At 47.3% G+C, this 13288-nt stretch overlaps 1 protein-coding gene across 5 annotated transcripts in view; it reads left to right on the top strand.

The window, feature by feature from the left end:
* JADE2 (jade family PHD finger 2) overlaps positions 1 to 13288 on the top strand; it is a 181840-nt gene that overhangs the window by 50533 nt on the left and 118019 nt on the right. For all 5 annotated transcript variants that reach the window (XM_014570002.4, XM_006116055.5, XM_075900395.2 and 2 more), the window contains exon 4: positions 2736 to 2893. In XM_014570002.4, coding sequence (XP_014425488.2) covers positions 2736 to 2893 — 158 coding nt within the window. The remainder of the gene's footprint in view (positions 1 to 2735; positions 2894 to 13288) is intronic.

The raw sequence follows: 13288 nt of genomic DNA, 5'->3' as shown, positions 1-13288 counted from the left end.
CCAGATTTAGTCTTTTTCCAAAGGTAGTATTTCTTAGGAGTCCAAGGTAAATGAGTCACACAGCTTTTTAATATCCAGGCAATGCAGGGGGAAAACCCTCATTAAAAAAAAGTACATGCAATGTTTTTGAAAAAAGTTGTGGGATTGGAGTGGCTGGAGGTAGAAAGTTTTCCCACACTCTTCCTGCTGTTCTATTGGGGGCTTGCACCCCAGGTGTTGCTCTCTGGGATTGAAATTGAAGATAACCTCTGAATGATTCCTTACACCTTTTCTCCCCAGGTACACACAGTGAGGGTCAGCTATTTCACCCCCTTATAAACTATTTGTCTTGCCCATTAAGATTTATAATTAACACAGGAGTTTTCCTTTAACGATGCTGAATGTAGCTCAGCCCATTGTTTTTCAGCGTGTCCCTGAATTTCTGTGTTGCAGAGTTCACTGGCAATGCTGTGTTTACTTCTGAAATGGGAGCAAGGTCAGAGTCAAAAAATCTGGCTGTTCTTAAGTTCCTCTGCATTTGCAGGAGCTGCTCTGACTATGTTTTAACACTCACGAGTTTTAGAAAAAAAGACCCAGAGTATTTTGTATGAGAATTGTGTTGTACCCTGAAAGGAGCAGTTTCCAAAGGCAGATCCTAGAAGAATTTTGCTGATTTCTCTGCATTTGTAGCAGATAATAAAAACTAAAACCTGCATGGGAATCGGGGTGACTGGGTGATATTCACTACAATTTTATCTGTATCAGCCATTCAAGAAGAAAGACACCAACATGCCTCTAGAACGTTGAGTGCAATGAAAAAACAAAGTCATTGTATTTTGTGTTGAGCTCAAAGTAGATGTTTGCATGAATATGTTAAATCCACATATCTCCTGGAGGATAATAATACACCCTTTATTTTACCCTTCTTTACATTAGCAATCTTTTCCCCAGCATTGATTGAAGTATAAAGCCTGACTGTCACATGTACCCAATCCACACTCATGTAAAATGGAGTTACTCTTGATTTACACCTGTGTAGGTCAGATAACAGTCATGCCCAATATGTTTACATATCAAGATATTTGCTGCTATTTCAATCTAATCTGACAAATGCTTAACACAGCAGGAGGAAGAGAAAAAAAGAAAGTGAATCCCAGGCTACATCTAGACTGCAGGCTTCTTTTGGAAGAAGCTTTTCCAGAAGAGATCTTCCGAAAAAACTTCTTCCAAAAGAGAGTGTCCACAGTGCAAAAGAGCATTGAAAAAGCAATCTGCTTTTTTGAAAGATAGCGTCCATATTGATTAGACGCTATCTCACATGTAAGATGTGATTACTATGGATGGAGTGGCCACCAGGGCACCTGTACTTTTTCCTCTTTTCTCTTCCTTTGAAAGAACTCCCTCTTCTCCGTCCACACATGCCTTTTTCTAAAAGAGCTCTTCCAGAAAAAGGTTTCTGCCTTGTAGAAAGAGGTTTACCAATGTTGGAAAAAAACCCTCTCTTCTTTTGATTTTTTTTAACGTGATTGCAGGGTGGACGTAAGCGAAGTTTTTTATGAAAAAGCACCATTTTTCTGGGAAAAAAACCCCTCTGAAGTGATATTCCCTACTCATATAGGCCAGATGTGCTGGTCATCACGATTTGATATTCTAAGTGCATGAAGTCCCATCTGATAGTTACCTGCACCTCCCATGCTGACAGACTTCTCCTGCTCCTGGAGAGCAGAATAGTCTGTAGTTTGTTCCCTCTCTCTCCCCTGCATTCTCTTCTGGTGATTGTGGTCCATGTTCATCTAAACCACCAAGTTCCAGGATCTGAACCTGCTCAGAAACAATGAGACCTCCCCGTGGAAAGACCAGAATTCCCTGGATCGTTTTGTCTCAGCATCTTTAAGCAGAGATGACTCGGCAATCAGTTGCAGTCAGCAACTTCCCCTCTCTGAGAGTGTGAATACCAGGAAAGTAAAATAATGTGAGAGACTCAGGAAATGAAGAGACACTCTGTGAGAGCCGTGGCGTTCAGTCCTGTTCTTTGAGCAGGCCCTCCAAGAGTCTGTCCCCCTAGCACTCGCCCTAAGTGAAGGGGAAGCTGAGCTGAAGATAGGAAATGTTCTTGGAAGCCCTTGCGTTGTAAGTAGGCCCACCGGGGCACGGGAATGACAAAAAGGGCAGTCGCCTCTGGACCTGGTGATTCAAAGGGGCTCAGGGATCCTGGCCACGGTTGTTGCTACTGCGGCAGCAGATGTGGTCAGGGCCCCAGGCCCTTTAAATCGCCCCTGGTGCTCTGCACAGTGCACGCCATGCAACTCTCAGGGCTGGGGAGGGAGCACTGCATTCTTGGTAGCGTAGTGGACTGGCTGCCCCTAGTCCCATTCCTTCCACCCTAGGCCCTTCCAGGAGCACAGAGCCGCCCTCCCCCACCTTTATCCACGGGACTGTGTTGGTTGTCGGCTCCCTTGGTTGTAATACAAAGGACCCTCCCTCCAAGTACTTGTGTCAGATTGAGGGGAAATTTGTGTGGGGGAAAACAGAAGTTCTGATGCTATATCCTCATGTGTGACCAGGAATTTACTTGTTCTTCACCTGCCTCAGGTGGGTCCCTCTCTTTTCTCAGGCCTGGCATGACTGTCCTGTTGGGAAATCCCTGAAGACAGCAGAAACACAAACACTAGCTTGCCAGGGGAATGCGAATGCCCCCGTGCAATATCTCATCTCTGCGGAGTCACTTAAGGCCGTCTCATTGTCTTTTGCTGTAGGTTTTTCGTACTGATCTGATAACAGCCATGAAGATCCCTGACTCACACCAGTTGAGTCCAGATGAGTTCTATATACTGGCTGATCCCTGGAGGCAGGAGTGGGAGAAAGGAGTCCAGGTCCCAGCGGGCGCAGAGGCAATACCAGAACCAGTGATTAGGTAAGTGAGCACAGTACTGATTGTGCTGCTAGATGCACACTCTCTTTTCCAGTCCCTGAACAGGATACTTATTTACTTGGCATTTTTCTGCTCGTCTGTTTATTTGAGGAGCTTCCAAAATAATTTGGGCTTCTAGTGCTGTCTAAACTGCAATGTAGAGCAAATAAAGCAGGCAGGCCTGGAGCTGGAACTAGGTGGAAGTGAGCCCTAAGCTGGTAAAACAGCATCAGTCCCAGGATTCAAATCCAGTGGGAGGGGGCAAATGATCAAATGCAGTAGAACCAGGTGACGCTTCCAATGCAGCAGTAGCCTGTGCTTCTGTGAGGACAGTCAAGGCACTGTGGAAATGTGCAAGAGGAGACAAGTGAAGGGCAAAATCCCTTAGTAAGCAAGTAATATGTATGCGAGAACATAGCCCTCTGGCCAGACAGAAGCCTGGTTTTATAGGCTCTCAGACCTAACGTCATGGTCCTGGAAGGGCACACTGCACTGTACAAGCTTTGGAGCATGCCAGAGGCCATCCATGCAAGTAGCTTAGTTCGGACCATTGCAGAAATCAGCTCTGTAATGGGTGATAAATGTTATGCCACGGGACCCAACATTGCCATTCAATTGATTCCTTCAAACGAATCCTTCTGTATGGCCTGAGAATGTGCTGGTAGCGGGCTGAGGTATTAGCTTGAGGGTGGGATTTGAATTCAGGCTTCCCACCCCTGCCCTTCAGATGTTATGACCGATATGTGAGTGCTCTCCTTTGAATTGAGTCCTCTCTCTCGGATTGCTGGGCATGAGTAAGAGGAGCACTCTCGGGGGATACCAGCTTAGAAGGCTTAGAGGGGATAAAATACACATAAAAATCCATGCACACGTTAGCTTCTTCAGTGATGTATGGGCATGCAGTGTCTGCCGGGGAGAGCAGCACCTGTGCTAGACTCCCACAGGAATCAGTGGAAGCTAGCACTTGGTAAGGGCTGTAAGACTTGGCCCCATAACTTTAACCCACTATCTTTTAGTGCAATCCACTCTGACAGATTGCGCATGTGGGAATAGGACGCTGGGGAGCAGCGCACTTAACCCCTGTGACGAGATTACATAATACATGCTGAACTGCAGGACAACGGGATCATGACTCTTAGCTGGTGGGAGTATTCAAAAGTCCCAGAATTTGGGTCATACGTCTCTTAAAGTACGTCAAACAACTACTCCCTTGGGACTCCATTGGTACATGTTGTATCTTGTGAAGGGTAATAAATATAGTCAAAAATATTGTTGCAGCGTGATGCAAGAAGGGGGAACAATTTGGTGTTTCCCTCTGGCTAGTAAGGGTAAGAGAAATATTAGTGATAGGAATCGTAAGAAACACCATCAAGAAAAAGTGTCTGGCATGAGGTCTTTCATGACCTAAGCCTACAGTTCAGACAAAGCTAAGCAAATTATATTAAGGATTTGGGGTAGGATCAGGTAAGTTGCAGGGCATGGCTACTGTCCCCACAACCCTCCGGCTTTATTACTGAACACCAAACTCTATTTTTTTCTATTAAAATTGACTTCAGTTCTTCCCTTTGGCATATTATGACACCCAGCTGTCCACATTATCAAAACTTTGGGTAAGTTATCTGCTATATTCCAGCAGGCTGCTGCCAGCAGTGTTTCTACCCCTTGAGCTATTTTCCTTTTTTCTTTTTCTTCCTTTTAAGTTGTATGAATCATTTGGATAAGAATATCAAAGATCTTTGGGTTCCAGGCCTTGAAAATGGTACAAGTTATCCTGGAGTCCCTGTATGTTGTTAATCTTTAAAAAATCAATTTAAAAATGCTTTCACGGAACTCAGCAGGGGGAGATGACTTCAGATTATATGCAGGAAATTCTGCTTTGCTCCTCAAATGATGGAGGAATTTCAGTAAAGTCAATAACTTCGTCTGAAGCACAGTTTGTCCCTCAGTGACAGCTGCTATTGCAGCTGCCGGCCAAAAGTTATGAAGTAAACTTTTGTATGCACATGCCCCCCCTTCCCAAGAGAAAATATAGAAATAAATGAAACTTTAATGAGAAGTCTGAATACATCAAAAGGGAAGTTGTAAAAAGGGACTTCTGAGTTGATTTACTCCCTGAAAAACACCTGTGTGTGGATTCTCTTATTTTAGTCATCTTCGATAGCTAACAATAGTCTGAACCCAGCCTCTTGGACTGAAGGCTGCTTTTGGCTTTATTTCAAGATGAAAAGTGATAGTTTGGCATTGCTTGTGCAGTCAGTGCCCATCTAAAACCAGCCTGAGCTATCATACTAGGATTTCACATTTTTGCAAAATACTTTAGTTTCTAGGCATTTTGTGGGCCATCTTTTGTTTCCTAGCTTTGTGAGCCAAATCATCCTACCCATGCAAGGAGCCAGGGAAAGCCTGGATAGCAATAGAACCTGCCCAGGTGTGCTGCACAGATGGAGAGACTGCACAGAGGCCCTGTGTTTTGTTGTGCACTGGGAAGGATGGTTCTATGGGGTCAGAGGATTGGGTTGGGACAAGTGTGTTGTAGAGCATGGCCATTGTGATCACAGTGACCCATTTACACTATCCTAAGGCCATGTCTCCACTTGCCTCGCTGGAGGTTGATCTTTTGGTGTTTGATTTAGCGGGTCTAGTAAAGACCCGCTAAATCAAATGCTGAGGGCACCCTGTGTCAGCACCAGTACTTCTCACAGCTCTGCCTCTAGGGACTGTTTGAGCATTCACACAGCATTCCCTGTGTTCTGGTTAGATTCCCAATGCCCCACCTCCTCATATCGTTCCTCTATTCACAGATAGACCCAGCTCCCCTTGTGCATAGGAACCAGGATTTTGCCTTGAGTCACTAAGTGGAAACGGAAACCACTGTTTCCTGTATCGCTAAAGCAGGTGCGGCCATGCTGTCCAAAGCAGCACGTGGTATTTCAGCAGGGCAGCTTGCAACAGCCTTCATCTTCAGTCCTGAGGGAGCAAATGGAAACAGTCTCTCTCTCTCTCGCTCGTTGAAAATTCCCCAGGAGAGTTCATTTTGACAGGGCCCAATCCACTGTTTCCATGCTGTAATTTTCACCAGTGCAAAGTGAGTGGAATAAAGCATCTTCCTTCCTGAGGTAGCACTGTACACCCTCTATGCGCTCCCTTTATCTAGCATTAAGTGACTGTGCCTGGTGCAGGGTTGTGGTGAATCGGGCCCACAGAGGTTAAACGGTGGTAGTGGCAGATTTTCGCTTTTATATCCCACAAGCATCTTTCATTGCACAAAACAGGAAGCACAGCAGATGTATGTGCATGCCCTTCCTCCCCCCAGCTCCCTGTTTGGTACAGTCATTGGGCTAGATGTTTTCCATTTTTTGATGCGTTAGTCACAGCAGTTTGCGCTGCTAGCTATGGGTCAGAACAGGACCCCCTGCCACCTCCTAGTTTAAGAGTAACCCAGGAAGGAACATGGCTCCTCTTAAAACTTGTCTTCTCTGGGAGGCCAGGGTGAGACAAGTGCTCTTCACCTTGCTAACTGCATTTTAGAGGATTGAAACGACTAATATTCTCAGGACTCGCAATTTGACTTTTCCCCAGAGTGAGGGCTTAACTTTTCCCCTGTCTATCTCCGTCAGGGGTCGTTAACTGAAAATTGAAATTGCAGTCAGCTCTCTCCCCCAAACATTTTATAGTGCTAATCTCATTTCAGTTCTGAGCATAGGAATAGTGTGTATATTTGCCAGGGCATAAATGCACCATTTAGTATATGTTAGAGAAGAGAGGTTAAAACGACTGGGACTTTTCAGTTTAGAAAAGAGGAGACTGAGGGGGGATATGATAGAGGTCTATAAAATCATGAGTGGTGTAGAAAGGGCGAATAAAGAAAAGTTATTTATTAGTTCCCATAATAGAAGAACTAGAGGACACCAAATGAAGTTAATGGGTAGCAGGTTTAAAAGAAAGTTCTTCTTCACACAGCGTGTAGTCAGCCTGTGGAACTCCTTGCCAGAGGAGGCTGTGAAGGCTAGGACTATAAGGGTATGTCTACACTACAATGTTAGTTCGAACTAACGGACGTTAGTTCGAACTAACATTCATAGCCGCTACACTAGCGCTCCGCTAGTTCGAATTTGAATCGAACTAGCGGAGCGCTTAGTTCGAACTAGGAAAACCTCATTTTACGAGGATTAAGCCTAGTTTGAACTTACTGGTTCGAATTGAGGGGTGTGTAGCCCCTTAATTCGAACTAGTGGGAGGCTAGCCCTCCCCAGGTTTCCCTGGTGGCCACTCTGACCAACACCAGGGAAACTCTATGCCCCCCTCCCGGCCCCGGAGCCCTTAAAGGGGCACGGGCTGGCTACGGTGCCCGTACCAGGTGCAAGCCTGCCAGCACCCAGCCAGCAGACCCTGCACCTGGCACGGCACAGAGCCACCCACCCGATGTCCCCCAGCCCACCCCCTCTTGCCGGGACCAGGCTGGCGGCTCCCGGGAGCTTGTCCTGGACCGCAAGAGGCGGGCACCTTCCTGGGCTAGTGCGGACATCGTGGACCTCGTCCACGATCTCCGCACTAGGCACAGGAAAGTGGCCGTCTAGGGCAGGAGAGCTGCCAGCCTGGCCACACAGGAGCAGGTGTGCATGAAAATCAAGGGGGTCCACTGAGACCCCCGACCCTGAGCCCTGAGCTTACAATGGCCGTCCTGGGTCAGACCAAAGGTCCATCTAACCCAGTAGCCTGTCTGCCGACAGCGGCCAACCCTAGGGACCCTGGAGGGGATGGACCGAAGACAGTGACCAAGCCATTTGTCTCGTGCCATCCCTCTCCAGCCTTCCACAAACTTTGGGCAGGGACACCACTCCTACCCCCTGGCTAAGACTACTCCATGGACCCAACCTCCATGACTTGATCTCACTTCCCTTTAAACTCTGTTCTAGTTGTAGCCTTCACAGCCTCCTGCAGCAAGGAGTTCCACAGGTCAACTATTTGCTTTGGGAAGAACAACTTTCTCTTACTAGTTTGAAGCCTGCTACCCATTCCTTTCCTTTGGTGTCCTCTAGTCCTTCTTTATGGGAACTCATGAAGAACTTTTCTGTATGCACCCTCTCCACCCAATCCCTGCTTTTAGAGACCTCTATCCTATCCCTGCTCCATCTCCTCTTTTCTAAGCTGAACAGTCCCAGTCTCTGTAGCCTCTCTTCATCTGGGACCTGTTCCCAACCCCTGATCATGTTAGTTGCCCTCCCCCCTCCCAGCCTTTTTCTTCCCCTCTCCCACCTCCTTTTCCCAGTCTCCCCCAGTTTTGTTCAATAAAGACAATGTTGGAAGAAACGTTATCTTTATTTTGTACATCAATAAGAAGGGGGGCTAGGGAAGGGTAAGTGGAAGGAGGTGAGGGAGGAATGGGGTACGAGCCCCCGATGGGGAGGACTGGGCTGGCTCTGCGGGCTTCTGGGGGTGGAAGCTCTCCTGCAGCCCCCCGATTGCCCCCTCTCCCCAGATGGCAGCCTGCGGCAAGTGCAGCCGGGCTGATGGCCGAGTGCTGTGATGTGCCCAGTGTGGGTACTCCGGGCACTCCAAGCCAGGACTGCTTTCCAAGCGGGGCACCCCTTAGAACTGTCTGTCCGGGGTGGGGGTCGGGACCCTTTAAGCGCAGCCCTCGGCTAGCCTGAGACAGCATCTCCACGCTCTAAGTCCTCCTCTGATGCCCTGCCGGCACTGCTTCCGGCCATCCTTAAGCCCTGTTCAGGGTCCACTCAATGTGGACTTGCTAGTTCGAATTAGCAAAACGCGTTAGTTTGAATTAGCTTAGTTCGAATTAACTAATTCGAACTAAGTTAGTTCGAATTAACGTTGTAGTGTAGACGTACCCTAACAGAGTTTAAAGAGAAGCTAGATAATTTCATGGAGGTTAGGACCATAAAAGGCTATTAGCCAGGGGATAGAAATGGTGTCTCTGGCCTCTGTTTGTCAGAGGCCGGAGAAGGATGGCAGGAGACAAATTACTTGATCATTGTCTTCGGTGCACCCTCTCTGGGGCACCTGGTGCTGGCCACTGTCGGCAGACAGGCTACTGGGCTTGATGGACCTTTGGTCTGACCCAGTACGGCCGTTCTTATGTTCTTAGGCCCTACAATACAGCTTTGCTTTTGTTGTCTGAATATTTTTTTTTTCCATTTGAATGAATGATTTAAAAAAGAAATAACAACCGTATCTCAGGGGGTTTGGGGAATCAGGAAGCTGTACCTGTTAAGGAAAAAAGTCCAAATCCAGTTACAGTAATATGGAGCCTATTGGGCACTCTTCTGGCTTTCTAAAAACCTGTGCTCAAGTACACAACATAGAGAGTCTGGTTCTCATTTATGAGGCCATTGGAACAGCTGTAGCAGCGTAAAGAGACTTGAAAACAGGTAACGTTCACCCTTTAACACTCAGAGAAGGGTAAAGTGGCCATTGTATAAAGGAGAATTAGGGCCATAGGTTGTAGCCAGCAAGAAGAGGAATGCTCTGTTTTAACTCAGTTGTGCTAATGCTGTCATTTTGACAGTGATTTGTATGTGAAATTCCTAGAGGGGAGGAGAAGCCTCGCAGAGGTCTGGGTGCTGCGGACTGAGGCAAATGGTGCGTCATAATATATTTAGCAAATCGTACTGCAACCCACAGGAAAACAGATTCCATCTCTGGGGAGCTAGGGCACAGTTAGACAATGAGCAGACAGATATTTTGTGGAAGGGGGGAGTGTTACTTCCTACCCAGCAAGTCAGTCTCTGGCTCCCAAAGGGATTTTATAGCCAGCTACTGCCATTCTTTTCATCTTTCAGCTGGGATTTGCAAAATGAACTCTTCCTACTTGTGCATTGCCTCTAGGTCTTGCAGATCCAAAGCTGAAAATTAGATTCGGAAACATTTTATTTTCTTGAGCTCTGAAATGTCAAAGCTGTGGGTGAGGTGGAGAGAAACGGATTTGTTTTAAGGGGCACTTGCCCCAGAAAGCAATCATCTGAAATGACTGAAATCAAGAGCCACCTTAAAACAAATGGATTGCTGAAGGTGAGCACTGTGGAGTAGCAGGTGATGTACAGGATCCAGACATAGAGTTGAGCACCGCGAATGGAAGGTGCAGAGCAGAGACTCGTCTTTTGGCTCAGCGGCATGTTGGCTTGGCCCTCACTACTGTCTTGCATAATCCAACGCTGAAACCTGATTAATTCCATTGAATGTTTCAATGTTGTCATTGTCCATCAATTCATCCGCCTTGTCTGACAGTCTGTGAGATCACCTGTCGGGCAGTACTTATCAGGGCTGTTTCCTCTAGCTAGCCGCTTCTAGTTGACCAGTACCTGATAGGGTTTTATTTTGTATAGATGTGTGCCAGAGAGTTGCCCAGAGTTAAAGAGGCCCGGCACAGATCTATAATACCCTTTGAAGCTGAATGAAAACAGAGGAAATGAGCAGTTAAAAGCAAGCTTCCTTGCTGGTCAGCACTGGAATCACAGGATGGCATGCTTTGCTTACTGGGCTCATGCTAGCATTAACCCACAGCTGTACATCTATAGGAATCTGGTAATAATGCCAATACTTTGCCTTTTTATGGAGCCTATAATCCGAAGACCTCACTATACAGCCGTAGAATGTAACTTTGCCACTCCTGTGTGGGTAAACTGAGGCATGGGAGGTTGGGGGGGGCTAAGTGGCTTGCACAATGAGGGTACGTCTACACTTGCTCCCTTGTTCGAGCAAGGGATGCAAATGTAGCCGACCGAAATTGCTAATGAAGCGGGGATTTAAATATCTCATGCTTCATTAGCATAATCTCGCCTGCGCGTTATTCCACTCAACAGCTGATTCAAACCAGGAAGTGTGCTCCGAGGCGTGTTAGTTTGAATCAAACACCTTGGTTCAAACTAACATTACTCCTCATATTTTGGGGTTTGAACTTCCTGGTTCGAATCAGCTGTTGAGTGGAATAACGCGTGGGTGAGATTATGCTAATGAAGCGTGGGATATTTAAATCCCCGCTTCATTAGCAATTTTGGTCGGCTACATTTGCATCTCTAGCTCAAACTAGGGAGCAAGTGTAGACGTACCCAGAGTTAGTAACAGAGCCAGGAATACATCTCAGTAGTTTCAGCTCACAGGGTATGTCTACACTACCCCCCTAGTTCGAACTAGGGGGGGTAATGTAGTCATACGGAGTTGCAAATGAAGCCCGGGATTTGAATTAGGAAGCCTAATCCTAACTAGCTAGTCCGTGCCGCGTGTAGCCGTGCGGCACGGGGTCCGAACTAGCCGACATTTAAAAATGGCGCCGGCCGGCTTTATGCAAATGAAGCCCGGGAAATTCAAATCCCGGGCTTCATTTGCAACTCCGTATGACTACATTACCCCCCCTAGTTCAAACTAGGGGGGTAGTGTAGACATACCCACAGTGCCCTGTGATGTAAGATACGCTGTCTCCTCTATGTAGCTGAGTCAGGGAGTTTTCAGTGCATGGCTTCCCTCAACAGTGTCTGTCATTCTGTTGGTAGGCAGAAAGAGTTTGTTCTTGATGAGTGAACACAATCTATGATGACATGGTTTGAATGCAGGCACTGAGCAAAGTAAAATAAGAGTAGGAGGGCGCAGCCAAGTTAATGGGAATTGCCCACTGTCACCCAGTGAGTCAGAGGCAGAACTGGGAACAGAGCTCATGACTCATGACTCCCTATCCTCTGCTCAAACTACAAGAAAACATATCTCACTGTTGTATGTGCCTGTGGCCCTGTGAAGCCCCCTCCTGTCTGAACAATGAGAATAGAGAAGTGATCAGTGTGATTTGTCCCTGTGGATTTGCAAAGAGATGCAGCCTACCCACATCTGCTGGCCATGTAGGCTGGACTTTTCTCAGTCTGAGATGCTGGCTGACTTTTGACTTTGCAGCTGCTTCTCCTGAGGCTCAGCCACAGAAGGGGTAGTGGAGGATTCTGCAGCAGCTTATGTGTCTCTGTAGTAGTGGTGTTGGATTTTTTTCTGTCTGATCCAATTTGGGTTTCTCTTCTGGAGTCTAACAAAGATGTGCCTCCTCTTGGTAAGTCTGGGTTTGGAGTTGCGGGGACACATTCTATAAAGGAACAGACATGATATAGTCTAGCGCTTTCACAAGGAAATACTTGTGTGCCAGTGGTCTCAATACCTGGGCACTCTGGCCTTAAATTTGCCTCCGTTTGTTACACTATCATACATAGATTCCTCTGAAAATCAGGACTAAATCCTGAGGCTTTTAGCTGATCAAAAGTAGGGGTGAAAGTAACTTAAATTTCGTACAGATACTGTACTATCACAACTCTCCCCTTGCCCCGGGAGGGTGCCTCAGTGCAGGGGGGTTTTGCGATACAATATACCTGTAAAAATTTTAAGTTTGGGATGGAATACGGAGGGTTCAGGGCAGAGGGTTGGCGTGTGGGCATGCAGGAGTCAGGACACAGAATTGGGGATGTGTGGAGGTGCAGGAGTCAGGGTTGGGGTACATGAGGAGTTCAGGACATGGGGTTAGGGTGTGGGAGGGATGCAGGAGGCAGATCAGGGGATTGGGAATATTTGTGGAGGTGCAGGAGTCCAGGCCAAAGGCTGGGGGGTGCAGGAGTCAGGGCTGGGGACGTGGGGAGGTGCAGAAGTCAGAGTTGGGCTGTATGAGGGGCTCAGGGCAGGAGGTTGGTGGAGAGGGGGCAGGAGGCAGGGCAGGGGGTGGAGGGAGAGTCTGTAAGGGGCCCTTGAGTCTGCCCTAGGCCCGCTCTTTAAAGAGCTCGCCCCAGGCTGGCTCTTGCCAGAGCAGTGCACCGGGGCGCAACCCCTTACTTTCACCTCGGATCAAAAGATAAAAAAGTCCAAATGGAAGTGGCCTGTATCTGCTTAGGGGATCAGAAACCCTGGAAAAAGTGATGTGGGAAGAAATAAAACTTCTTGGATTGCAGGAGCACCCTGGGCCTCTGTAGGGTCCCAGTGCAGCCATTCCCAACTCTGGCTGTGATGGCCTGACCTCCCTAAGAATCAGTCTGGGTGGCATGCAACTCCTCTTTGCAGGACAGAGGTTCCCATGCAGCTCTTGTGGCCCAGTGGGTGTTCTGCAGTGAGAAGTAAATAAAACTGAGTCGCAGCCTATAAGCTGGGCACTTCTGCAGATGCTCAGGAGAGATTCAAATGCTGCCCAGCTGATTAGCAATGCACCCCCAGCTTAGGTTTTGTGTTTCTACTACACGTGCACATGCCTCAGCGCACATACAATTTATTCCACACATAGATGAAAAAAATATGCACATGGATGGAAAAGATTAGAGGGGACATTGGGAGCAGCATCTGAAATAGACATTTAAAAATCATGGCAACCTGAGAGGTGACTCTATGCCAACAGTTGGTATCAACAGTCATGAAGCCCTTACTCAT

The sequence above is a fragment of the Pelodiscus sinensis genome, chromosome 16 (genome assembly GCF_052426305.1).
Source record: "Pelodiscus sinensis isolate ZL-2025 chromosome 16, ASM5242630v1, whole genome shotgun sequence".
Taxonomy (NCBI): Eukaryota; Metazoa; Chordata; order Testudines; family Trionychidae; genus Pelodiscus; species Pelodiscus sinensis.
Note: the sequence above shows the minus strand (reverse complement) of the source record. Positions and strands in the feature narration are given on the sequence as shown.